At 53.9% G+C, this 22,456-nt stretch overlaps 7 protein-coding genes across 7 annotated transcripts; 1 reads left to right on the forward strand and 6 right to left on the reverse strand.

Annotated features, from left to right (window-relative positions):
* Nucleotides 1–1,740: 1,740 nt before the first annotated feature.
* On the forward strand, nucleotides 1,741–2,308 carry MRS44_009296 (uncharacterized protein; the record flags this gene model as incomplete). The annotated part of the gene is made up of 2 exons (XM_046282777.2): nucleotides 1,741–1,793; nucleotides 1,846–2,308. The coding sequence occupies 2 exons, from the start codon at nucleotides 1,741–1,743 to the stop codon at nucleotides 2,306–2,308; spliced, it is 516 nt and encodes a 171-aa protein (XP_046125490.1).
* A 351-nt stretch (nucleotides 2,309–2,659) lies between these two features.
* Nucleotides 2,660–5,431, reverse strand: MRS44_009297 (uncharacterized protein; the record flags this gene model as incomplete). Its single annotated transcript, XM_046271683.1, has 2 exons — nucleotides 2,660–2,857; nucleotides 2,906–5,431. The coding sequence occupies 2 exons, from the start codon at nucleotides 5,429–5,431 to the stop codon at nucleotides 2,660–2,662; spliced, it is 2,724 nt and encodes a 907-aa protein (XP_046125489.1).
* A 1,114-nt stretch (nucleotides 5,432–6,545) lies between these two features.
* MRS44_009298 (uncharacterized protein) lies at nucleotides 6,546–10,966 on the reverse strand (the record flags this gene model as incomplete). Its single annotated transcript, XM_065621241.1, has 6 exons — nucleotides 6,546–6,710; nucleotides 6,757–6,903; nucleotides 6,951–9,216; nucleotides 9,275–9,459; nucleotides 9,498–9,652; nucleotides 10,165–10,966. The coding sequence occupies 6 exons, from the start codon at nucleotides 10,964–10,966 to the stop codon at nucleotides 6,546–6,548; spliced, it is 3,720 nt and encodes a 1,239-aa protein (XP_065477313.1).
* Nucleotides 10,967–13,744: 2,778 nt separating this feature from the next.
* Nucleotides 13,745–14,095, reverse strand: MRS44_009299 (uncharacterized protein; the record flags this gene model as incomplete). The annotated part of the gene is made up of 2 exons (XM_065621242.1): nucleotides 13,745–13,979; nucleotides 14,034–14,095. The coding sequence occupies 2 exons, from the start codon at nucleotides 14,093–14,095 to the stop codon at nucleotides 13,745–13,747; spliced, it is 297 nt and encodes a 98-aa protein (XP_065477314.1).
* A 346-nt stretch (nucleotides 14,096–14,441) lies between these two features.
* Nucleotides 14,442–15,572, reverse strand: MRS44_009300 (uncharacterized protein; the record flags this gene model as incomplete). Its single annotated transcript, XM_046282776.2, has 3 exons — nucleotides 14,442–15,021; nucleotides 15,074–15,412; nucleotides 15,463–15,572. 3 exons carry the CDS (start codon nucleotides 15,570–15,572, stop codon nucleotides 14,442–14,444), a joined length of 1,029 nt encoding a protein of 342 aa, XP_046125486.1.
* A 612-nt stretch (nucleotides 15,573–16,184) lies between these two features.
* On the reverse strand, nucleotides 16,185–18,264 carry MRS44_009301 (uncharacterized protein; the record flags this gene model as incomplete). Its single annotated transcript, XM_046277779.2, has 5 exons — nucleotides 16,185–16,446; nucleotides 16,503–16,887; nucleotides 16,970–17,367; nucleotides 17,419–17,894; nucleotides 17,953–18,264. 5 exons carry the CDS (start codon nucleotides 18,262–18,264, stop codon nucleotides 16,185–16,187), a joined length of 1,833 nt encoding a protein of 610 aa, XP_046125485.1.
* Nucleotides 18,265–18,971: 707 nt separating this feature from the next.
* On the reverse strand, nucleotides 18,972–19,898 carry MRS44_009302 (uncharacterized protein; the record flags this gene model as incomplete). Its single annotated transcript, XM_046267927.2, has 1 exon — nucleotides 18,972–19,898. The coding sequence occupies one exon, from the start codon at nucleotides 19,896–19,898 to the stop codon at nucleotides 18,972–18,974; it is 927 nt and encodes a 308-aa protein (XP_046125484.1).
* Nucleotides 19,899–22,456: the final 2,558 nt, after the last annotated feature.

The raw sequence follows: 22,456 nt of genomic DNA on the forward strand, positions 1-22,456 counted from the left end.
TCAGGCCTGCTAGATGGTTGCTGGCGCCAAGGTTCGGCCATACAAGAGACAGGGGTGCCCAGTCAAGACGGCCGACCTTTCAAGCGCAAAAAGGATGGAGACTGAGGGATTTGAACCCCCGGCCTTCTGCAGATGCTTTAATGCAAAGCAGACGTGATACCCCTACACCAAATCCCCTCTTTGTTGTCATCTTGATCGTCAAATTGGTTCATGAATCCTAGGAGCCCTTGAGCGCCAACAACCCTACATCCAGCCAGCCACCACCCGGAACACCTGTTTACAGAGACCTTGGAAGGAGCGAGAAACGGGTATTTGGCATGTTCTTTGTAATGAATACCTGATAATTGTGCTTTGGGGCTTGGTGGAAGCTTAGAGGTAACGCAAACCATGATCGCCATCACTCACACAAGCCACAGCAAACAATTAAAGTTTTCAAACAGGGTGGTTCCCAATCGAAGCTCCGCTCGCCATGATGGAGTTACAAGGGCATTGAGCGTTGTACGAGCACCCAAACCACACAGGTGGCGAGGCTATCACTGAGACAAACGGCCTGATGAATGACTCTCATGAATGAGGCCAGCCCGCATTTACCGATCGAAATAAGTGCGTTCAGCCTACTCTGTACGTCGAACCGTAGAATTCCATTACATGAATTGATACATTTACGTCTACGACGTGGGCAAAACTGATTGCTCCCGAATAAGGACATCCCTCTTTTACTGGTCCACGCTGATTCTGGCGCACGAAGTGCTCTGCGAGCGTGGAGAAACAACATAATGGTATTGAGACCTTCCCATTTGCATGCCTTCCGGCGCGAATTGAAATGACTTCCAGCTAGAACCATCCTCACATGAGGGCTGGGGTGCCCGTTCCGGCACCCGGGAGCCGATTGATCGAACGACCTAGAAACAATCGGCAACATGCAGATGCAGGCTTCCTGGCGTGCAAATGGGTAGCTAGGCATTGGCGAATCCGACACAATTGCCGACATCATGGCGCATTTCCGACAAGGGGGGCCGGGTGTTGTGGGCATGAGCCGAGGAGGCATTAGACCTCCGAGGATACAACTGAAGGCGAAGATTCCAGATCATATTCGTTAGGTACCGGATGACTACCAAGACGGATAGATTTCAGCTTCTAGATAATAAGTAGGCTGACTCTTCACATACCCCTGAAGACTGGGCGACAGACGTGTCGTTGAATTAATGTGCAGCAAATAACGGCTTTTATCCTCATTCTTAGGCCTTAAGACGAGGCAAAATTGCCCTAAACTTAGATCAACTATGGAAGATTACATGGGCCAATTACTATGTACTTATGATTATTTCTTCTAACATTTATGTAGAGAAGTCCTCATTATCATCATTTTGCCGTTGAATAGGGCTGGGCGGTTAAGCTTAAACCAGCGCCTGCTTCAACCACCACTGAAGCAACGAAGGAGATCTAGTCTTACAAGACGAATTGATCACTCAAATAAACCAATCCTCCGAAACACCGACTGTGTGCATACAGTAAGCTTATCAATCAGTGCCCATTCACCGACACACACACACCTCGCACTTCCGGCCGAGACGGGGTCCCCCGCGTCGGAAGCTTTCCCCTGTACTTTCGTCAGAGTGGGGGAAGAAGTCCAGAGAAAGGTGGTCGGGGACTTCGGAATCTCAAACCTCGACACAACATCAACAACATCAATCGATACTCTCTGTTTCACACGAGGCATCGCATACCTTCAAATCTGCCATGGACCACGTCGAGCGCCAGATGGCTCAACAAGCCGCCCAAGATCTCAGCCTGTAAGCAATCCTCTGTCCTTTCTCTTCCCCTCCAGCTAACCCAATTCTCCAGTTCCTCCCTCGCCACACCCCTCAACCTCATCCTTCTTTCCGCCGTCCTCTACACAGCTTACGCCCTCCTGCGCCCATCCCCGCCTCCCTCTCTCCCCCGCGACGCCCCCTCCACCGTATTCCGCACATACACGCCGCACACACTGCTTCCCTTCAATGGCGAGGATGACAAGCCCGTGTACCTGGCTGTTCGGGGCCGCGTCTTTGACGTGACACGCGGGCGCAACTTTTACGGCCCTGGAGGACCTTACAGCAACTTTGCCGGCCGCGATGCGAGCCGTGGTCTTGCATGCGGAAGCTTTGATGAGGACATGCTGACAAAGGACCTGGATGGACCGCTTGACAAGCTCGAGGGCTTGGACGGCGAACAGATGGAGGCGCTACAGGGCTGGGAGGAGAGATTCCTGGAAAAGTACGACGTGGTTGGCCGTCTGGTATCTGTCGCCGATGCCCCAAAGGCTTAAAGAGGAAACAATCATGTAGTAGAGACGCAGCAGCAATCATATCTTCAACAAAAAACCGGCAGTGAACCGCATTCCTTCATTACTATAACAAAGCAGATATTTCCCCTCTGGCGCATGGGCTCTATCCCGACAGGTCGTCTTACCCAGAAAAATAAACAGGTAGTAAAAAAAGTTTCAGAATCCACGCAACCAAACTCCGTGCAATGCCTCCTATACACTTTGTGCGTGGACGTACACGCGCCCCGAAGCAGACAGGTACTATATATCTTTAAAAGAAAAAAGTAGAGGCTAGTTCGCCAAGAGTAAGGGGAGGGGGAAAAAAGGGAAAAAGAGTTGCTTCGTCCGCTTGAATCATACATTTGCACTCGACATTTCTAAAATCGTCGCTGCTTTGCGTACTAGGGCCGCCGTCTTGGCTATGATGCGTTCGGCGCTCCTCCAGTCTCCGGTCTCAATTGTGTCGCGGATGGCGGGGAAGAAGGCCGAGTCATAAGCCGACCAAGCTTGTGGTCCAAAGACGACGTGCCTGAACTGTGTGCGGTTGGGGATCTATCGAGGTTAGCAGAGTTTCTTGATCAAGGGGACCTCATCACTTACACCACCGCCAAGTTCTAGGTCCAGAAGCGTCGTCTCAAAGTAGGCCATCTTGTTGTTGTACATCAGCCGGGCGTTGCCAATGTCGTTGGCCTCCCAGCCTCCGTTACCCAGGACCTCGCGGTCCCAGTCCATCTCCCACTTCTCGAAGCTGGCAGCGTTGTTCTGGACGAGTGTGACGGCATCCTTGAGCTCCTTGAACGAGACTGATTTTGGCTGATTTTGCTTGCCTGCCCACTTTTCCAGGTCCGCTACCCACTGTCCCAGCTTCTGGCCGTACCACGCCATATCGAAGGGCAGGATGGGACGATCAGCAATGTCGAGGATGAGAAGGCCCATCAGTTGAGCCATGGCGCCGTGGTACCTGAACTCGGGGTCGATCACGCTTTCCACCAGATCGAACTTGTCGTAGCTCGTGTGATAGGGGTATGCGCCGCCCTCGAATCCAACGTCTAGAGAGCTGGTGCCCGCGATATCCTGGAAAGCCACGTAATCACTTCCCGCGCCCAGGCCCTCAATCTCGGTATTGCTCTGATCCCAGAGCTCCCGCAGGGTGGCGTTGGTGTGAGGATCAATGACACGGGCGAGGGCGTGGAGGACAGACTTCCTGAACACAGGAGATCCCGATGCGCGAAACTTGTCGCCGGCAACAACCGTGTCAAGGTTGATATATGCAAATGCATTGTCTCGTAGATTGTCCAGATTTCTCTCGACATACTCGGTCGATCCAATAAGGTTGTACTCTTCAGCATCCCAAGACATGAACTCGATGGTTCTCAGGGGTCGCCATCCTCTTTGGACGAGATCGCCAAAGATTCGAGCCATCTCGATCATGACCGCCGTGCCCGAGTGAGGGTCAGTAGCTCCGAAAGCCCAGGAATCGCGGTGGTTGCCGATGATGATGGACTTGGACGTCTGCTCCATGCCGTTGATGCGACCGTAGACGTTCCAGATAGGCTGCTTCTCTTCCTCGTCCTGGATGTTCTTCAGACGCACAATTGGCGACTTGTCGTCACCCGTCCACCACTCAATCTCTGAAACACCGCCTTGCCATTTCTCGGGCACCTTTTGACCGTGCCCCTTGAGGTGTTCCAGCAGCACCTTGGCGTCTCTCCACGCCAGGGGAAGACTGGGAATGTGGACCAAGCCAGGAGAGTCTTCTGGCTTCATCCTTGGCGAACTCTCCTTGCTCTCCCATCCAGGCGTCAAGACGTCACCAACGACCCAACTCATGAGACTCACAGATCCTCTCTGGACAGCGTCTTCGGGCATCCACGGTCCATTTGGCGCGACGGTGCCCTTCTTGAAACCGTCGTCTCCGGGGTCGCTGTAGATGATGCAGCCTGCAAAACCAGCCATCTCGGCAGCTTTGACCTTGAGGGCTCGATCCTGCTGAGTTCCGCCATATCGGACAAGTGCGATAGCACCCTTGGTGTTGATGCCTTTCTCTTTTAGCACCTTAAAGTCCTCCCTCGATCCGTAATTGGCGTAGATCAGAGGTCCCTTGACGTCGCCTGACTTGGAGTGTCCGTGGAAAGCATATGTCTGTCGTCCCGCTGTTTCGCCACCAACCTCCTCTTCTTCCAGCTTGGCCGTCCAGATGGCCTTCTTACTATCCTTGCTGTCCATAATCTGCACTGCACGACCATCCTTTTTGGGGTAGTTGATGTAGACATGATACTCGTCCATAGACACCTCGTCGAGCATCGCCCGGCTGAACATGCTCTGAACGTCCATGGCTGTCGCGTAATCACCCTCGGTGCCGGCGATGTGGGCGTAATTGGAAAAGTGCTGCACACAGGCGCGCATCCTTAGGGGATCGACAGTGTGTAGAATATGTTTTCGTAGATCCTCCGGGTTGTAGCGGAAACCACCTCCCAGGCGATCTGATAGACCACCAAACATGTCGCTGGCGAATAGGAGATAGAAGAACCCGACGACGATGGTAATGGCGAGACTGCGCACGCAAAAGAGAATGATTGCCGTCTTGTCAATCTTGGGGAAGTTAAATCTCCTTGTCTCGGTCTGCGTCTCCTCGCCTTCGCCTGTGGCGGCTTCGGTATCATCTGTGGAAGCGGCCGGCGCATCGGGTCGTTGGGGGAGGGTTATTCGCAATCGGGGTAACCTTGGCCGCCAAGACCACTTCCACCGCGGCAGAGTCAGATATGAGCCTATTCGTTTCCCCCACTGGGAGCCCCGTGAGCGATCGGGTTCCTCAATGTCCATCTCCTGCATCTCGCGCCGCACCTGGGCGGCCTCATCATCGCTGTCGCTGTCGCTGGCCCACAGGCTGTCCTCGTCATCAGTTTCCACTGTCGGCGGCCGGTAGCCGTCGGGTCTGCGGGAGGAGCCAGCGCCGCTCGAGGACTGAAGCAGGCCTTGCGACTCTGCCTCGGTGGCATTCCGCTCGTTGGTCGGCGACCTCGGGGCGGGAGCCCAGTCGTCGGGGTCATAGTGGCTCCCACTGGCTACAGCCTGGTCGTAGGTGGGAGGTATGGGATCGTAGAAGGGAGCCTTCTCGGAAGGCATGTTGAAGGCGTTGGAGCGCTACGGCGCCCTCGGTTCTTTTCAAGTTCAAGAGAGGATCGATTCGGGTGTCACAAGAGACGGGGGATAAGCGAGAAATCCATCCGCTGATGGATGGATGGATAGATGGATTCAGATAAAGGAGTGGGCGATTCGGATCGTGTTGGAGCAGTCTAGAGGCGACGAACAGATAAGAAATGAGCGTCAGGAAGGAAAGACAAGAGACAAACTCGGACGCCAGGATCGCATCGCCAAAGTCCACAAGCCCAGAGCCCAGGATAACGCGATTAGAGTGCCTGACGTTGCAAACGGGCAAAAAGTTGAGCAGGTCAAATACGAGGGCGTGGATGCGACGGGGATGATGGCGAAGCACTGGAGTGTCCACGTAAGGGACCGGAGCCCACTATAACCCGCCGGTTAGTACGGAGGAACGGCCTTGGAGCTGGTGACTCTGGGGAGGACAGCAGTGGCTGAGTGAGACGATCCGGCTTGGCAGAAGACGTTGGACATCCAGGACGCAGACCAGGGAATGTAGCAAATTCTCAATTATTTTTCATTCTACTATCCAATTCATCAATCCCTTATCCGCTGAAACCCTCGTGATACTCGCCTTCGAGAGGCATCCAACGACGCCTGTCTCCTTCTCCTGAACCCGCCCGTGCACGCCACGCCAGGATTACCCCACAAAAGCTGGGATAAGGAGACGCGCTAACTCGGAGAGGGAGGTGATGAACAAAGCAAACTTGGAGCAACTCTACAGCGAGAAATGATGGTATAAATCGGCAGTTGGCAGTAAGTTAGTATCAATACCGGTAAATAAACGTTTAAATCATAGAAACGGACACGAGACCATCTTTACTGTTCCTCCTCTCCATTCTCAGCCGCACCTAATATCAACGCTACCCCTGAACTTTGCATCCAGCCAAGCAACGCCTCACTGGATAGGTAAGCAACAACAACAATCTCGCCGGCATGCCATCAATTTTCGGGCCAAGTGTACAGAGTACATATATACAACTACCTGCTCCCTCCTCGATCCACGCAGGCCAAGCATTATCTATCGCTATGACTTCACGTCACCTTCTCTTTCCACCTTCTACTACTGCTGCGTCACGTCCTAGTTGGGATACAGCACAATGCCCTCGTACTGTCGACTGCGGATATTCTCCAAGGTCTGGTGGAAGTGTCTCCGGCTGTTCTCGACTGAAGCCGAGTCCTGCTGGTTACCCGCCAGGTTGGAGTGGATAAGCTCGATGAGTCCATTGAGATACTTAGTTGTCACCTAAACGTGTTAGCAGCTTCTCGAGACTTGCATCTGAAGTACTTACCGATTCATTTTGCTGGTCAAAGTAATACACATAACGATCCAGGATCTCGACAAACAGTTCGATCGACGTTGCTGTCTCCATGCATGAGTCGGCCACTCGGAGGGCCCGCTGGAGGCACTCCAGCACTCGCTTGCCATCACGGTAAAGCTAAACATGTCAGTCGTGTATACCCTGTGTTTTGGGGCCCTACATACCTCGGTCTCCTCTGTCTCGCCATTCGAAGTGATGGGAGTCGCCCACCACAGATGACTCGCCAAGTACACGGCTCTGCACTGATCAGGCTTGCGGAGAAGCTTGCTTCCGTGCTGCGCACACTTGGTGATGAGCGTATCGTAGTTTTCCTTGCCAAAGTTTCGGGTCTGGTGAAGGGCAGTAGCAATTACACAGACCGCCTGGAACTGCGCCTTGGAGTCCGAGATAGCCTCTTCGTACACTGTAAAGGCCTGGGCAAAGAACTCGTAAGCCACCTCCTCGAAGCCAGCCATATCTGCTGTCTGACCGGCCGAGCAAAACAAGCGCAACGCCATCTCAGCAGCCCCTGCGTTGTTGACGCGCGTGTACAGGGTGCTCAGAGCAGAGTGCATAAACTTGAATAAGGCGTTGCTCTGGGTCTCCCAGTTATCGTCAAAGTGTTCCCGCAGCTTGAATCTTCTCGCCAACTTCATGCACGCCGTCATGAGGGGTGGTGTGGTCGTGCGGATGCGCTCGTTACCTTCCGAGTATGCCTTCCTAGTCATCTGGAGGAGCTTGAACTGAGTATCGTTATCCTCAGCCTCCAGCAAATGCACTATCCGCGCGAGCCATCCTTGCTCCTCCATCGTCTCGTCTGTCTCAACAGGACGTCGCTGCGCAACGCCGGGGTATCCTTGAGGGGCCTGAGAACCCTCCTTAATAAGCACCTTTAGTACCTCGAGCACATTCTCGAGCTGAGCCGTGGTCGAGATCTTGGTCTGGTCCTTGAGCAACGTGCGAGCGACACCGCCGGCGACGGCACGGCGGGTGGGGTATGATTGCGACTGAAACAGAGGAACATAGGTAGGAAGGGACAAAGCAGTAAAGATGGAAACATATCGATCAATAGGGGCTTGCAGCAGGGCAAGCAGGCTCTGTTGAGCTGGGGGCGAGTGAAGATCGGCATTGTTGATGTTCTCCCGCACCTTGGTTGCCGCGTAAGCCAGGATCTGATCCACGTAGTCTAGCCTGTCGGGATAGATGTTGAGCGCAAGGTTGCAAAGCGATACAAGTAGGGCAATGATGTCGGGAACAGGCAGATGCTGAGCGTCGACCAGGTTCTTGACCTGGGCGAAGAATACTTCGTAAAGCTGCACGCTGTCGGTGATGGATTCCTGGCCGTTAACAGCAGTAGTCTCTGTCTCTGCAACTGAGGGTGCTGACTCGGCGAGCGTACTAGAATCGTCGGTGCTGGTCTCCCCAGCGTTCTCTTCAGGGGTCTCATCTAAGGCCTTAACAGCAGGCTCGCCTTCAGGCTCGGCCTCTGCCTCACCCTCAGTCTTGGATGACTCGCCAGCCTCCTCAGACTTTCCGCCCTCTTCAGAAGGCTTGGGCTCTGTCGGAGCAGCTGGAGGAGTCTCCTTCTGGAGGTTGATCCTTTCCAACAGCTTTGTCAGTGCCTCGGCCTCAACCTTAGCCCTATCATCCGACTTGTCATCTGGGCCGTCGCGCTCGGCATACTCGGATAGCCGGTCCATGAGACCAATGACGATGGACTTGACATTAACATGAGGGTTGAGGCGCGAGACGGCGCCGAGGAATTGGTCCAAGGTGTGTAAGTGGAACTCGTCTGGGAAAACTTGCGTAATCACCTCGAGAAGATATTCCTGAGCGAGAACGTCCCGACATTGGACCACCTGCTCCAGAAGGGGCGCCAGAATGCTGGTCTTGTAGGTCTCGAGGTCGACAAGTTGGCTCAAGCGTACTATGTTGCTGCCAACTAGAAGCTGTAGCTCCTTTCGTTCCCGAACCCTCTGCTCGCGCTCTCTCGAGTGGCCCTGGTGCTGCAGCCGGACCCATAGCTTGTTCATCTCGACGAAATTCGTGAGCACAAAGTTGATAGAATCGCTGAGGTTACCCTCAGGGCCGTCACCCTCAGTCGTTGGCAGGAAGTCCCTCGCTTGACCTGACAGATAGTACCGGAGGAAGAGGCCGCGAATGGGATGCTGAACACCTCGGCTCATGTCCATCATGTCCTTCATGAGCTCCTTGACGGGCGCATCCTCGATGGCCATGTAGGCCGTGCCGACTGTAATCATAAGATACAATCGTGGAATGATATTGCCAGCATATTGAACAAGTTCGTAGAGGTCGGCGAGATGGTTAACCGGATGGTTTTCGCGAAGGTGAACAGACAAGTAGCGCAAGGCGTCAAAAACGGCCATGTATAGTTCGTAGTACTGCTTGGGGCCGAGACTGCTGGTGCGAAGCTCGGAAACGAGAGTCGAGCTGTGCCAATTAGCGACTTTCCAGGAGATTGAGACGGGTAGCTCGGCTGTCGACCTACCAGCACTTGAGGGCATCCATGAGCTTCCCGGGCGTATCGAGACATTTGCGCATCAGCGACGTTTGCTGTCGCACCGCAACGAGGGCATCCTCAAGCAGACGGGCCTGGTCTTCGGGGGAGCTGGCGTGGCCATCTTGTAGAGCTATCGCAGCGGGGTAGCTTGGAGCAGGTCGGAAGAAGCCAGGCTCCTAGCAAGTCATGAATATGCGACAATGAGAGGCACAATGGCGAAGGAGATGGCGGCGGTGTTGGGATCGAACGGAGGCGCCGGGTTGTCGTCGATGGGTAAGTGCGCGCGAACAAGGCGCTGGGCGATGACGATACGGGGGAGGCTGAGATAATGAGTTGGGCCTAGCTCGCTGATGGACAGCACTGTACCTGCACGTCTTTAGGCGGCAGGGGCTGCTCCCAGCCACACGACGACGGGAGCTTTGTTGGCGCAGGGTCCTGTCACGTGATTGAATGCGGGTGCCTGAGTGCTGAGGCGCATGGGTTCACTTGTCGGTTTGGTTCACCGAATGGAACTGGCGCAGGAGAACAAAAGTGGTGAGAGCTTCATAGCCGAAAATGAGATATCAAATTTCACTCAAAGCATATCTACTCGAGTCGTTCCCTTCTGCTTTATCATATTTTTTTCTCATTAATTCATAAAGATGTCATTACAATGATAGGTTGCGACAGATTACCCGATGCGCCAATGTCAGTTACGACCGCCCGTACTTGCCCTACAACTTGATGCAACCCAACTCCTCGCGTTCTGTCTTTACCGCGCCTCGTTTTCGACAATCTGACTTCTCCTCAACTTCTCGGCTCAACACGACTCAACTCAGCTCAACTTGTCAGACACCCGTTCCGTTGACAGTTCTTTGACCGCCCAAAAGAACCCGTACCGCAATACTTTGCTTTTCCAACTCGCGCAGGAATACCCAAATCATCTCGAAGGAAATCCACCAGCGACGTCTCAATCGACGCTGAGAATGCGGCTAGGATCAGCATCATGTTCGACTGAGGGTGCGGCAGGTGGTGAATATCCGCGATAATCTCCACCTCCTTGATCGTCTTGACAGACGCCAGCTCTCGCGCCCACTCGAGGCTGTCGTGTCTAGTCGTATACAGCAGCCGAAAGTCGGAAACAGTCAGGCTCTGCGGTCCATCCCATGGCCCTCTTGGCCGGGCACCTTCGATGACGAGCGTCAACTTATCCAAGCCCTGCAAGTCTCGGAGAAAGCGACAGACTGAAGACCAGTCATATGAGTCTGGCTCAACAGTATTGGTTGGGCTGCGCTTGTAGAGACTGATCTCTCGAACTAAGTCTCTAGTGCGTGGTGTCTTATCAGCGAGGAAAGGCACCACGGCCTCCAGGTCCTCGCCAAAGTGGAAGGCGTGCCTTGTGTACAGAAAATGGGACGCCTCTTCCCGGATTTTTCTGTTGATGTGCATGACCGCCGTGTGCATCGCTCGATCGGTTTCGGCGTCGGCGCAGTATGTTGTTTCGTATGACATTTTGGCAAACGACCGCTCCACGATGTGGTAGGCGGACCTTTGACACTTTGAGCGGCGAGCCTGGTACTCGCACTTCGATTGATTCCGGATCGCGATATCTCTGTTTCCGCCATTGTCGAGCAGGTATTCGTATATCAGCATGCGAATCTCCGGAGGGATTCGCATGAGCATGGGCTCCTCAGTAGCCATGGTGGTTCACGCCGGTTCGCCACAACCAGGACAAAGACAAAGACAACAGGATCCCAGATATTCTTGCACTGGGAGGGACGCTCGTTTTGAGGACAGCTGAAAATTGGTGGCCTCAATGATTGGGCCAGCGAATGGCGTCGATGAGTTGCTACCACAATGACGGGTGATGACGGGCAAGGCAAGGGGTCTCGCGTCAGACGCCACTAGTTGTCAAAGCAGCAAGTTTGCGCAAAGATACGGAGGTCTGACAGGAGGCAGTACATCCCTCGACGCGGGCGGAGGCTGGACACTTATTTATGTGTACAGTCCAGCAGCGCAAGCCGATCAGCAAAGTTGAGCCAAATGAGGCTTCAGGGTGGTCCATCAAGGTGCCCACTCCCCGGACCTTGAATAACTAGGCCGAAGCTCGGCTTTGTCGAACCATTCAAGACGGGACCAAACCGTCAAGCCGCATCGCAGCCCAGCTAGGTCTGTGTAGGTAGTCGGCTCTTGGTACATATTCTGCGGATGCGGGTGGTGGGTGTGAATCGGCGCTGGAACACCGTCCCAGCGCGTCAAGACCCCGAAAACCGTCTATGCACAATCAGCCGTTCCAATTACAGAGCGCTTATAGGTGAAGGAAGCCTATCCACCCCGGTGACAGGCCTCCCCGTCCTTGACCGACAGCCCATGGGGGTCACCTTGTTTCCTCCGCTGACTCGACCGACCCGTCATCTTCACCGCCGACCCCACGGTCCCACGGTCTGGGTAACGTCTCGTTTGCTATCGCATAGGGTAGTTGGCTCTCCTGACATGGCCTGCGATCTTATGATCCAGGGGTGGGTTAGCTAAAGAGGTTTCTTTCGCTTCAGTTTCTGTTAGTAGTGGTGTTGCAAGGTCAACAATTGCCTGCCAACTGCTGCCCAATAGAGGCATCGAGAGGTGCGGTTGCGGCTGCGCAAAGATTGGCTATCCACTGACGGGAATAGAGTCTGACCCTGCCGATCATCCATCGTGCCCTTGCTGCTTGCAACCCAATTCTGTACGGCATCGCAGAGGGTCCCACTAGCATGCAACTTTGACCCAAAACTCGGAATGACGAGACGGGACTGGAACAATATCTTTGTTACAGTCGGATGTTGACGGGCCAGCCATCATCCGAGTTGCAGCGGACGCTAATGAAGAGACGGGGCTAGAGAAGCTGCAGCATTTATCTTGCCTTATCCGAGCACGCAAGCTTCGACACTTTGACCGGAACGGGACGACTCTTTTACTTTGAGTTGGGGATGGCGCGTCTGTCGCGCTTCGAGAGACTAGAGTAATAAGGGACTTGGCCCCGTCAGCAAAGGGAAATACCGGAGGCTCGATTCCTATCTGCAAAAGGCCTTTCCCCTTGGTCAACAGATGGAACCTCTCAGCCATTGGCCTTGTCATGATCACGAAACTATCAGCAAGATATCCATGTCATGCTTGGTTGCGGTTACTCTTTGAGGATCCCCGTTCGGAAACTCTCGCGACCACACCTTGATCACTCCGGGATGCTGTGCCATGGATCCATCACATTTCTCCTGTGACTTGACTACGTGAGGAGCGCATCGTGAGCCGCAAATTGCGAGCCGCAAGTGTTGCGCTGCAACCAGCCTCCACCGGGTTGCATATCGAATTGATGATACCTTATCACAAAGCGGGCGCCACCCTGCTGCGATATGTCGGTTCCTTGGGCTGAAGAGGCTGCCGTTGTACATTAGCGCCCACTCTGAGCCCCGTTCATCTGCGGCATTGCGCGGTGACACGGCGTGCCAAAGGTGAAGGGCAGAAGGCATTGCACATGGACCGGGCTGCCATCAACACCAACAAACAGGCGAGCTAGTGGGGAATCAATCGACTCTGGACCCTCGCTACATCCTTTTCGCCATCCAGGGGGAGATGATGGTGGCACGTCTTGACGACCATGTCTTATTCGCTGGGCGTAAAGCAGCCATATCAGCGACTCTGCCGAGACACGTGGGACGATGGTACATGGACGATCCGCAAGGCAATCATCTCACCTTGAAGCCCAAAATGTCGAATTCGTCAGTGCGTCGTCGGTCGGCAGGCGGATATGCACATTGACCTTGACCAGCAGAACTCGACGCCTGGTAAGGATTCCCTTTCTCACCGCGGGCCGCGGGTGGGGGGCAGAGGTCTCCTGGAGGGCTCAAGGTGAGGGAGGATATCCTAGAGAGAGAGGCCGAACATGAAAGACCCATCTTGGATGGATATGTCCCGTCTCCATGCGCTCGCCAAAGCGCCCTGCGATCTTGGAGTCCCCGGATTGACTCCAGCATCTCTTAAGGCTAAATGTCAAAGGCGACAGATTTGTTCGGGGGAAATCTGGGAATCTCGGCCAAAATAGCGGACACCTCGTTCGGTGTCCGTCCTCTCGCTGTCGCTGCTGCTGGCCATTCTTCTAGAAAGCCGCGTGGGATGTTCAGGGATGGTGATCCCTACTAGCGTCCCTGCACGCGTGGTGGCACCGGAATATCTCATGATGACCTTGAGCCGCTTCTTGATTCAGTCACCACATGCGATAACGTCTTTGTTTTATCTCGTCCGCGTACAGTTACAGTGCCGCTCCGAGACATTCCTCTCTGATGGCCCCCCAGGTCCCGCAGCGAGCTTATTGGCTTGCTAGTCGGAACTATGCCGAGACTATTCTATATCCGCGACGTTGGTGTGTCATCCCGCGATGCCTCAGTTCATCATCGACGCATTCGTGTCTACTGTATGCTGCCTCACCTCACCGCCGCTGGGAAATGTTTAAGGGCCACCACGGAGCCGTTTCTCAGCGGACAGGGGTGTGATCAAGCCATCCGTGACGCGCTTGTGCAATCGGAGAGGTTCCGAGAATCGGGAGTTGGCGAGCGGCTGAGCATGTTTGGCGCTGAGGTCTAGCATGGCGACGGTACTGCAAGGGTCCCTGCTGGCGACGGGCTGGCCCGGCGTGTCCTTGAGCTCGGGATGGCTTCTGTTGCCGTCTAGATGATTGATGGCACTTGGTTGACCAGATCTAATCGTGCGCCTTGATCAAGCCTCATGCCGAGCTTACCATGGAGGAGGGTTGCTTTGTCTTTCTGAGCTAGCTCGAGACCAGGCGTCGCTGGCATTCATAAGAAGAGGAGGAGCCCACTGCTTAGAACGGGAGCCAGACCAGCTGGCTCGACTGTTGGGTGGGAGGTCACGGGGGGTGGTTCACCATGTTGCATCCGTGGTGGCATTGCCAAGGGCAGAATACTCTCCCAACTTTCGTTTGCTGACTGTGTGGGCAGATACTATGTAGGCCAGGGGCTGTCAACTTGAACTCCCTAACAAGGCCGGGACCGTCTACAGAGTGAGTACGTGGGTAAGATACTTTGTGGGCACACTGCATAAGGGGGGTAAGAATCTTCTGGCCAAGTTGGGCATGAATACGCGCGGCACTATCGAAAGTAGGTCTTGCTTTCGCTCCTGGCCACACTCATGTCTCGAGAGGAGCGGTGTCTGTGTAGTTCCCAAACGTGGGATCTCGTCCTCCCTCAACCCCGGCCTCGAGCACAAGTCTTCTCAGCTCCTGCTCCTCCCCCTTGCTCACCGTCACTCGCGACGCTCCCACGTTCTCCTCGAGATACTTGATCTTCTTGGTGCCGGGGATCACAAACACGCGTGGGCTCTGCTCTAAAAGCCAGGCCAGGACGAGCTGCGAGGAGGTGTACCCCTTTTGCTTCGCCAGCTCGTTGAACTTGTCCACGATCACCAGATTCTTGCGGAAGTTTTCCCCCTGGAACCGCGCCAGGTTCCGTCTGAAGTCTCCCTCCTCAAAGTCGTCGACCGAGCGGTACCTGCCCGTCAAGATGCCTCGTCCAAGGGGTGAGTAGGCAAAGACGGACACGTCAAGCTCCTCGCACGTCTTGAGGAGGTACGTTCCTGAGGGGCCCTCGATGTCGAGTGTCCAGGGGTTGTACTCGACCTGCACGGCCGAGATGGGATGCACGGCGTGGGCGCGGCGGAGTGTCGTGGACGAGACTTCTGACAGACCCAGGTACTTGACCTTGCCCTCCCTTTTCGTTGTCAGTCCCCCTTTCTGCTGAACCGTGTCTTGGGTCAACTTACTCTACCAGTTGCTTCATGGCCTCGACCGTTTTCTCGATAGGCACGTCCTCTCTGGCCCGATGCATGTAGTAAAGATCAATGTGCTCAACACCGAGACGCTTCAGACTCCTGTTGATACACTCCCTCACATACTCGGGCGATGAATCAGTCACGAAGTTGCCGTCGACCACCTTGAGCCCAAACTTAGACGCCAGGAAAATGTCCTCGCGGCGCTCAGGGTGCAGCTTGAACCACTTGCCGATGAGGTCCTCGCTGTCAGCATAGGCATCAGCAGTGTCCCAGTTGGTGCAGCCCAGCTCCCAGGCACGGTCGAGGACCTTGAGACGCTCCTCGTCTGATCTAAGGATGGTTAGTGAGGGGGCGTCCATGTCGTCTTGGGGTTTACACACTCAGTGGCACCGTAGCCGATGCTAATACCCATGAGACCAAAGCCTACAGCTGGGATCTTTGGTCCATTCTTGCCGAGTTGGCGGAGGGGAAGCTGCGCAGGAGGAGCCATGGTGTTTCGTAGAACAAGTGAAGCTTGATGTAGATCTCGGAGTTATGGTGTAAGTGCCAGTTGAAGATGTCTGTCTGTTCTGTCTGCTCCAAACAATCCCTCAACGAGGTTCTCCAAGTCCCTCTTTATACTTTCCCCCTCTCCAGTTAGTCTTCCGTCATTCATTAAAATTTCCGTGAAAACATTCTGTCTTCCGGTGTCAGTCCGCAACCCGGACCTTCAACCCGGCCGAAAGGCCCCGTTGTCTCCGGCGCTCTGGCCATCGTGCATGAATGACTAAGCTCGGCACTCGGGCGACCAACCACGTCTGGCAACAGACCTTCAGGTTTTGCGGGAAAGGGTCTCGAACAAGGTTTTTACGAGACAAGCGATGAGAGTAGATCGGGTTGATGGGCCAATTGATAGGGGAGGACGGAGAAAGGTGTAAAGTCCGAGGTGGTTGCTGAACGGTGTGGTGCGTAACGTTGATGCTTAGATATTGAGGTTAAGGCTAACAAACGTCATAGGAACCGGGATAGCAACAAATTAAAAGGCAATAGTTCTTTTCCAATGCAAGGTATCTCGCCCCAAAACTATGAAAAACGCTGCTACCATTACTCAACCCCTTATCGTCTATTTCGTCTTCCGCCGCGCCTTGAACGTCTTGAGGGGATCCCGTTTCCTTGATCCAACCTTGAATCCCCGACCCTTCTTCCCCTTGACCTTGCGGTCCTTTCTCATCGCCACGAAGCCTATGTCCTTTGTCAAGGCCTGCTTGCCGTCCTTGGGGAGGAGGTATTCGGGGACGTGCTTCAGGTGAGCCTGCTGTCTGGCTGTTCGCAGTTCACCGTCATGACGAAGGTGTGTGAGCTCGGTGGGGTTCTCCTCAAAGTACCTGGTGTAGTTTGTCAATACAAATAGTTATGAATCGAACATCAGATGTCGACATACCGCTTCAGCTTCTCACTCTTGAGTAGCTCTTGTCTAAGCTCCCTCGTTCTCGCCTCTCGGATAGCCACCTTGGTGACGGCACGCAGCGCATCGTTCATTCGGTATCGGAAGGGATCAACCTGCTCCATGTTGAAGTTGTAAGGCTTCACCTCTTTGCCTCGCTTCGCCTGCTGCCTGATGATCTTGGCCATGACCTTCTCATCCTTCTCGGCAGTTGGTGTTGAGGTGGGAACGTGTTTCCGATAGAGCTCCTTGGGGACAACGAAGGACAGGGCCATGCCGGTCTGTCCAGCTCGGGCTGTACGTCCTATCCTGTGCGTGTATGATGATACTGTGGTGGGAAGATCAAAGTTGATGACTGCCGACACCTTCTTGAAATCAACACCTATAGTTATTGTTAGTAGATGATCTGATATGCCTCGAAAGATGGGTTGGCCAGTCTTTCGATCAGTTGACCAATCGCATACCTCTTGATACGCCATACTCCTTGTCACCCTTAGACTTCTTGGCCTTCTTCTTTGGTCGCTTAGTCTCCGCTTCAGCATCGTCATCTCCTTCAGTAGCCTTCTCCTTGGTCTCATCTCCTTCGCCCTCAGCGGCCTCGTCGTCACCCAGCATATCGTTCTTCTCGTCAGCGGCGATAATAATGTCGTACACATTTCGGTTGAACTCCTCCACAACATGCACTCTCGAGTTCAGGGGAAGCTCCGAGTTGAGAATACAGCTTCGAATGCCGAACTGCTCGAAGAAGAGCTTTAATCGGTAGCATCGGTCAATGTCACTGACAAAGATGATGCACTTGCCCTTGATGAGTCGGAGCTTGAAAATGACATAGGCCAAAAGGAACTTTTCGTCTTCACCACACCTATAGACTGTTAGCAATCGTACCGCATGCAGGAAACCGCCGTGCACGTACTTGGCGACAAACTGAGTGATGCCTTCGCCCTCAGCCTCCTTCTCCTTCAGATCCAGCAATGTCGGGTCGCGTCGGAAGATTCCCTTGAGCGTATCAACCTCATCGGTGAGGGTCGCACTCATCATCATAACCTGGACACCCTTGGGAACGGATCGCGAAAGGTTCTCCAGGTCTTCGCTGTAACCGTAGGAAAGGACAAGATCCGCCTCGTCGAGGACCAGATGCGTGAGCTTATCGAGCGAGAGGGCGGACGAGTTGACATTGTGCCATGCGGTCGCGGGAGTCGAAATGACAATGTCGGGGGAGTTGGAGAGGAGGGCGCGCTGGACGGCGTTGGAGACCTTGTCGGTCAACTTGACGGTGCTAATGTCCTTGGCGCAGAAGCTGGCGAACTGTTCGATAGCCTTGAAGACTTGGTCGGCAAGCTCGCGAGTCGGTACGAGGATGAGAGCGGCTGTGAAGGCAGTAGAGTCGGCCTGCAGGTACAATGGTTAGTGAACGGTATGACCTCAGGCTTGAATCGCATGTACGTACAGTCTTGCGCTTCAGGATGCTCGACAGCAGAGGCAGGACATAGGCGGCAGTCTTTCCAGAACCGCAGTCAGCCTTTGCGAGAACATCCTGACCGTTGAGAGCAAGCGGAATGGCCTTGCGCTGCACAAGAGTAGGCTTCGCAAACTTTTGCTGCGCGACGGCCTGGAGAAGCCTAGGATCAAGACCAAGATCGACGAAGGAAGTCTCTTCCTCTTGCTGCTGCTGCGCAGGCTTTTCGACTTGTGTCTCAGCAGGCTTCTCGGCGGCTTTCGACTCTTCAGCCTGATCGCGCTTTCTCTTTGTGGCTCCCATCTTGGATTCGAGGGTGTCGAGATGTCGTGGGGAGATGGTGGAGGAATTGTCGATTTCTCAGCGAGACCTCGATAATCTTTCTTGGGTCTCGGTGCTCTTTCCTCCAAATTTCCAACTGACTGAGGGGCAGCTCTGGGCGGATCATTACGTGATTGGCTAATGGGTCAAGTCTCTAACCTCTTACGGCGTAGTCCACAAGCCTCGGAAAAACTCACTGGCCTTCAAACAACTTTTTTTTTCTTATCGGTCTTATCGGTTCAAAAGCCTTCCTGCGAATAATATTGCCCGTGACTGGGAATAGCTTCATTTTCCCCTTGACACTTGATGTTTTCTAGCCTGGACAGCAAAAATGCGAGTTTCACTCGATGAGGCCTATTTTACCAATTATCAACCGAATAGGCTACAAGTTACGATCCGTCAAAGAAATTCGTTACAAGTGTGTGCGGAGACTGCAATTACAGCCTCATAGGCCTGCTTGGCAATGAAATTTTACAAGCAAGCAAGGCTTGCTTTCTCGCATCGAGTTCTTTTCATTCACATTTTTCACATTCAATGGGCTTTGATTCAGTGATCGTCAACGATTTATATTCATTCATTCGCTCAATTCGATATATCCCTAAATCCCATGGCCTTATTCCCTGGCCTGCAAACACTCAAAAGAAATACATGCTCTATAACGCTTTATTTTTCTTTCACCGTCGCACAATCTACCACTTGAGGACGCGCTGAGGGAAGTACTCGTCAATGAGCTCCATGTAGTAGGGCTTGAGCTTCTCGGCGTCGGGGACACCGTCGCTCTTGGAGTACAGGTCGTAGGGGTTGAAGGCCTGGACGGCCTTCATCATCTCGTAGTCCTTGTCGCACATGAGGTGGCGGTAGGCGCCCTCGCGGTGCCAGGGGTAGAAGGAGTGGTAACGGATCATAGCCAGGGCCTCGTCGGGCAGGGTGGACTGATCCTTGACGACGTGGTAGAGGTACTCGTCGTGGCCCCAGCTGAGCATGATGTTGTCGAGGCCGCAGTTGGGAGAGTAGATGCCGTACTTGGTGTTGTAGTCGGGGTTGCTGGCGTCAGGGTTGCCCTCGGCGAAAGTCTCGGGGTAGATGATCTTGTCGCTGAAGGCGCAGCCCACGGGGAATGTGTCTCCCACAACATCCCACTGGCCCTGGGTCTCGAGCTCGGGGAAGAAGAGCATCAGCTTGCCCAGGTCGTGGATGAGGCCGGTCAGCTGCATCCAGCGGGGCTTGCCGTCGCGGCGGATGGCCTCGGCGGACTGGAGGAGGTGCTGGATCTGGGAGAGCGAGGTGTCGGGGTCGGACTCGTCGACGAGGGTGTTGAGCTTCTCCATAGCCTCCCAGATGGTCATCTCGGCGCGGGGACGGGTGGCATTGTAGAAGCGGTTGCGGGCAGCCAGGTTGTACGAGACGGTCTGCTTGTGGTGCTGCTCGCGGTAAAAGTTCTTGACGCGGTCGGTGGCGTCGGCGTACTGGCGGAAGGTGTTCTTGTCCTTTTCGTTGTCAAACTTGGACTTTTCGTCGTACTTGATGACGTTGACGTCGTCGATCTTGTCAGAGAGGGCCTCGAGGGCCTGGCCGTCGTGACTGGTGAAGTCGTCGACAACAGCGCCGGGAGCCATTGTGATTGATGGAGTGTGTGTAAGTGGTGAAAGGGGTGAGGGAACTGAGGTTGATATTGTGAGACAAGCTTTGAATGTGCTTGTGATGTTCAAGGGATTGCTTGAGAGAGGATGATGAGTCTGGAGAATAATCGATTCAAGGTCGTGTCTCGAGGGTCTTTATGTAGTTTCTTGTCTCGTCCATCTCGAGTTCCATCTCAACGAGATAGATCCCCTCCACACCCAAGTTTGCATATCCTTCCCCCGCACAAGAATTGGATCTTGCCTCCGCGTCATGACCAATCTGCGTCATCCAAGTGGATGTTTGGCCTCGTCTTCCCTCATAGAGTTGGCCTCGATGTGGTTGACTCTGCCCTCGCCGTGGCCGACGTCTGGGGACGGTGGATCGTGACCGGAAAGAGTTTCTCTGTTTAGAGGTCTACAACGGGTTAGATCCGCCGGGAGACGCCACATGGCATCTGTACCTCTCCACGCCCCTTTGCCGTATTCTCCTAGAGCCGCCGGGCATATCCTATTCGGGCCTCAGGGACACCCTCAGATGCGGCTCCACCGAACTAGAATTAGCATCATGGTTCTCCCATGTGGAGAAGAACCCAGATATCGCGGGGGCTGGATTCTGCAAACCACGTTGAATTGGATGAGCCTCGATTCGCCGAAAACCTCTCATCTCTTTGTTTTCCCCTGTCTCAGCTCCAACTTTTTTTTTCTTCTACGTCACGCGGGGAAAATTGAACCGGTAAACGGACCCGGGTCACGGCCGGAGCTGGGCGATGAAGACAGCTCGGAGAATCTTGCTTGACAGGTACCCAAACAGGAACCGGCCGGCCCTTGCCCTGGAGCGTTGAATCTTGGATGTTGGACCCTTGGTTTTGCCTCATCACCATGCACACGAGTAGATCTCTAGATCCTTCAATGCTGCCCAGATTAGTAATTCTCGGCCGAGCATTGGCGCCCGGACAAGACTCTAGAAGCTTACCACGAGTGTAGAAGCCTTCTTCACAAGTTGATCACCCGAACCAAATGTCAATCTCCTCAAGTGAGACAAGTCAAGGGTCTATTCTAGAAGACCCTCAGTTACAACCAACAAGTCTCTCTCTACGGCCAGTTTCCGAGTAAGACAGGAGCCGCAATCCCGTTCGCACGCGCCTAAATTCCTTCAAGATCCATCTTGATCGTGCATGCTCACTCTCACCTATCAACACCATCGCGTTGAGCATCATGGCCTGATTTTACCCCAGCTGGTCGCCGCAGACTACCCCATGCGTGCGCCTGGACCTTGCGTAGGATGTAGTTCCCCCCACGAGACGAGAGCATGACCCGGGGAAGCCTTGCGATCTCAAGTGCCGACCTGCGCCTTGACATGGATGTTTCGTCTCGAAAGCATCTTCATCTTATGACCTCAAAATTAGCAAGAACTTCCCGGCGCTTGCTCAGGGACCTCTCATCAATAGTTTTCGCCCCCTCACTCCTAGTTTCGGGGAAATCTTTCCAAGATCGGCATACCTCACTGCCCTCGTTTCTCATCCCAATGGCAATTCTCTCCGGGTGGGACCTGAAGCTAGACTCGCATTTGGCTAGATCCGGAGAAGAGTTGGAGGGTAGATGCCAGATTTAGAAAGACGGGCCGTAGCCTTTTGAATCACGATGCATCATATTGCTTGTGTGTGGCTTCTTCGAGTGTTTGAGGGTCAACACCAAGTCAGCCGGCAATGCAACGTCGCGTGGCAACTTGCATGCTCGAGTGATGATATCTCATCTTGGTGGGAAGCTACTCTCGTGTAATTATTTCGGTAAAGCAATGGCCTACTCTCTGTCGACCTTCGGATTTCTTAAACCGTGAGGAGCCTTCATCCTCTACCTGTTCATCATCAGGCGATAAAGAAGCCACCTAATATCCGAGAGCAAGTGAGTCGACTCCGATTCTTCATGTTCTGTTATCCAGTTATCCAATTGAGCCAGGCCTTCTGCGTGTCTGGCTCATAGACCCTACCTGGAGCTGAAGCCGTATCTGTGTGTGTCGTTTCACTCGCCCAAGAGCAGGATCACTTTAGACATTCAGACAAGTGTCGCTTACTCTGCTAGCCGATCTGAATCCGTCATAATGCAAAGATGTCCTCGCCTCGAGGAACGCTTGACGGCCCGAGGAGGCGACAGTTGGTGCCAGGGGCTGGCCTTTCCTGGTGCCAGCACCTACATACATATGTACGATGAGCGATCTTGCCTCGCAAGCCACTCGTATATACTGTACTGCACTGTAAGCACCAGGACTTCGGCACTTGGTTTCCAGGACCGGCCCTGTTGTGCGAGTTGCTGCGCGTGACAAGGACAAGCCCGCCAACCGCATACCAGGGCAGCTGCACATGATTGTCAGGGCCAAAACCAAGTTCTAACAAGAGTGACCTCTCAGTTAAACACAGTCATCTACCCAAGCTCGTAAAGAAGGTCTAAATGCTGGTTGAGACAGGACCAAGTGTCAAGTAGGTAATCAAGGTCACGGCCGATATGAGGGTTATCTTGCTTTCACAGTACAAAATTCAACTATTTCTCTACCAATCTGG

Source organism: Fusarium solani (genome assembly GCF_023522795.1).
Source record: "Fusarium solani strain SB1 chromosome Unknown bctg00000005, whole genome shotgun sequence".
In the NCBI taxonomy this organism is placed as follows: domain Eukaryota; kingdom Fungi; phylum Ascomycota; class Sordariomycetes; order Hypocreales; family Nectriaceae; genus Fusarium; species Fusarium solani.